Source organism: Carlito syrichta, unplaced genomic scaffold (genome assembly GCF_000164805.1).
Source record: "Carlito syrichta isolate Samal-C Ts95f unplaced genomic scaffold, Tarsius_syrichta-2.0.1 Scaffold297640, whole genome shotgun sequence".
In the NCBI taxonomy this organism is placed as follows: Eukaryota; Metazoa; Chordata; class Mammalia; order Primates; family Tarsiidae; genus Carlito; species Carlito syrichta.
The window spans coordinates 83,216-86,158 of record NW_007241736.1 but is presented as its reverse complement, the minus strand read 5'-3'; the positions used below and the strand labels follow the sequence as shown (position 1 = coordinate 86,158).

The window sequence follows — 2,943 nt, the reverse complement described above, 5'->3', positions numbered from 1 at the left end:
AAACAGTCCAATTCATATTAGTTATTTTATTAGTTATACAGTATGATTTCTAGACATGCCCATTTGAACCTCATTTCCACCCATGGCAGGTCCTGGAATCTCTCTGAAAATTCATCCTTTAAGTTTTGAAGACTTTTTCCCGCCTCCTGGTTTTCAGTTATGATACAAATTTCCCTGAAGATCTGAAAAACCATGTGCTTGTACTGTCATACATTTTTATTTCAGGATTGTTCAAGTCCCTGAAAGCACCATTGTGTGAGAAAAGAACACAAGATCATTGAAAAAGAGAATTTAACAAAGCGAATAGATTGTATTAGAAATTGTGCCACAGAACCACCTTATGTATGAGAGGGAAGAATAGCATTCTTAATAACTTTTTGCCAACACAGCAAAATATATACACATAAAACATATTTAAGTATATCTAATGTACATTATACGCACATATTATATCTATGATGAAAATGGCACATTTTTCAAGATTCATCAAAGCAGTTACTTTCTTGTGGCTTATCGGGCTGTAGTAATATATTGGAAACGCACTACTTTGGAGTGAGGAGCATGGAGAAGAAGACAGAAACAATAGTTTATGATCAAGAAATCAGAAGAGCAAGGAGGCAGCCTGGACTTCCGCCCTGCTGTGCCATTGTTACAGGACCACAGCTCCGAGGTTGTGCAACACCTTTAGTAAACACTTCCTGAAGCACACAAGAATGAACCAGGGAGTTTCATTCTGTCTCACTTGAGAGGAGGCAGGGACAGACCCAGCAGCACAGGTCTGAGCTAGACAGGCAGGTGCTGTGCTTCTGAAGTCACCCACCATGTTGCAAGGGCTTCTTCTGATAGTCAGTTTCCTTCTTTCTCCAGTTCCAGGTGGGTGTTTCATTCTATTTCATGTTCTACTAAATACGGCAGTGAACTGCTTGGTTTTCATCATCTCTTGATAGTTTTATTGTTTCAAATAGTTTCCCTGTCTGTTTTTTAATCTCAATTGATTTTAATAACCAGTGAGGCTGCTTTTAATCTGTTGCTTAGGGGCTGTGAGTGATGTAGAGACTCAGTGTTGAAAAGAGTCAACAAGAGGTCTTGAACTGCTATTTCATGTCAGATCTGAGAATGTACAGAATTAAAAGGGAAGATTTCACACTGCATATTTAAATAATGAATATGATCTTTGAGTCAAAAAGTAGAACTCATCAACACCCACCATGTCATTTTTAGAGAGGGAAAGGTGTAGCAGATTTGACTGGTTAGTTCTGTGTAGAAGGCTTTGGAAAATAGCTGTTATTTTGGGGTCGCTTTGGCTCCTTCTGTTTCTTTTTTTAAAATTTTTTTATTATTTATTTTTTCTTCTGTTTCTTTTGAGTGCATCGTTTTCTAATTAGTCATTTCATTACTAGTGATAATAAATGTAACTAACTAGAAATAAACAGTTAAATTTTTTTAATTTATAAAGTTTCATGGTACCCCTTGACAAAACAATATTGCTGTTAAGACTAACTTAATAATGCACTTCTATTTTGCTGGTTATGTCAAACATTTAAGAATTTAAAAGAAAAATACTACTTCCTTATAATAAATTATGTGTAGTGTGTCTTTTCATTTCTGAATTTCTAAATTAGATTTTGGTTAAATTAGATTGGGTAACGCATTTCTTATTTCTTCAGCTTATTTCTATTTCTTATGTAAGTCGGTGCATTAGCAGTGATGCCTGGAATCCTTCCCTGGTAAATCTTTTCTTGGGTCTTAGAATGTTTTCTGGGACCTGGGAATGGAAACAGATGATCCACAAGAGATAAAAAGTTAGGGAGAAAAAGAGTCTCCTCTTCTGTGTACCCTCTTAGCACTTTGTCATTAAAAATGGCTCTCCCTACTCCTGGCTTCTGATTTGTTTTCTAGACTTGTAAACTTTATACTTAATATCTTTTTTTTTTTTTTTAAGTTGGAGTCTCACTCATTGCCCAGGCAGGAGTGCAGTGGTATGTTCACAGCCACCACAGTCTCGACTTGCTGGGCTTAGGCGATTCTTCCACCTCAGTCTTCCAAGTAGCTGGAACTACAGACGCATGCCACCATGCCCGGCTAGTTTTTGTGATTTATTGTAGAGATGAAGTGTCACCAATTTGCCCAAGCTAGTCTTGAACCTGTGGGCTCAGGCAATCCTCTTGCCTCGGCCTCCCAAAGAGCTGGGATTACAGACTGAGCCACCATGCCCAGCCTTATACTTAATATCTTTAAATGTAGAACTGATAATAGGCATTTAAGTTACTGACAATTTGTTTTAAAACTTTTTGGGCCAGACTTAATAGAAATCTTCTTTCTCTAGATTCTCTAAAAGTGCTCACCAACTCAAATACTTGAAATAAAAGAATTAGAGGTAAAATCAGACCGGTTGTTTGTAAGGAGCTTTACAATCCCCTGAGAAAAATGACTTATGGGATTTCATCCCAGGAAAAGAAAAAAACAGATATCTAAAAGGATGTTGCAAGTGTTTGTGGGGCAAAAGATATTAAGTGAGTGCACTAACAGATGGCAGAGGTCTTTACCGTATTCCAGCAGAATATCTAGGGGTACAGTGCTTTTTGGAATTATTTCACTTCAAACTAGAATCCTTCCTGGCTTTCATAAGGTGACTCAAAGACCCAAAAGACTACATGCAATTTAACCTTAATAGCCGAAGTAATAAACTTAATTAGGATGTGGTTTTTTTCCCTTAATGTTTGTACTCACTGTTATTGTGTAATGTTTAAAATCACAAGACAGTATGAGGGGAGGCAGAGAACCTTAGAACTTAAGTTAAGGTCATTGTGTAAACACTAATTGTGGCTTAATGTCATGTTATGTTAGAAAGACATTGCTGCCGGGCTCGGTGGCTCAGCCTGTAATCCCAGCGCTTTGGGAGGCTGAAGTGAGTGGATTGCCTGAGCCCGCGGGTTCGAGACC

General features: G+C 37.7%; 1 protein-coding gene across 1 annotated transcript in view; it reads left to right on the top strand.

Moving 5' to 3' along the window:
* Positions 1-711: 711 nt before the first annotated feature.
* The window catches only part of LOC103256906 (disintegrin and metalloproteinase domain-containing protein 28-like), a gene marked incomplete at its 3' end in the record, with an annotated part of 64,270 nt that continues 62,038 nt past the window's right edge, over positions 712-2,943 (top strand). The window contains exon 1 of the mRNA XM_008054677.1: positions 712-873. Coding sequence (XP_008052868.1) covers positions 822-873 — 52 coding nt within the window. The remainder of the gene's footprint in view (positions 874-2,943) is intronic.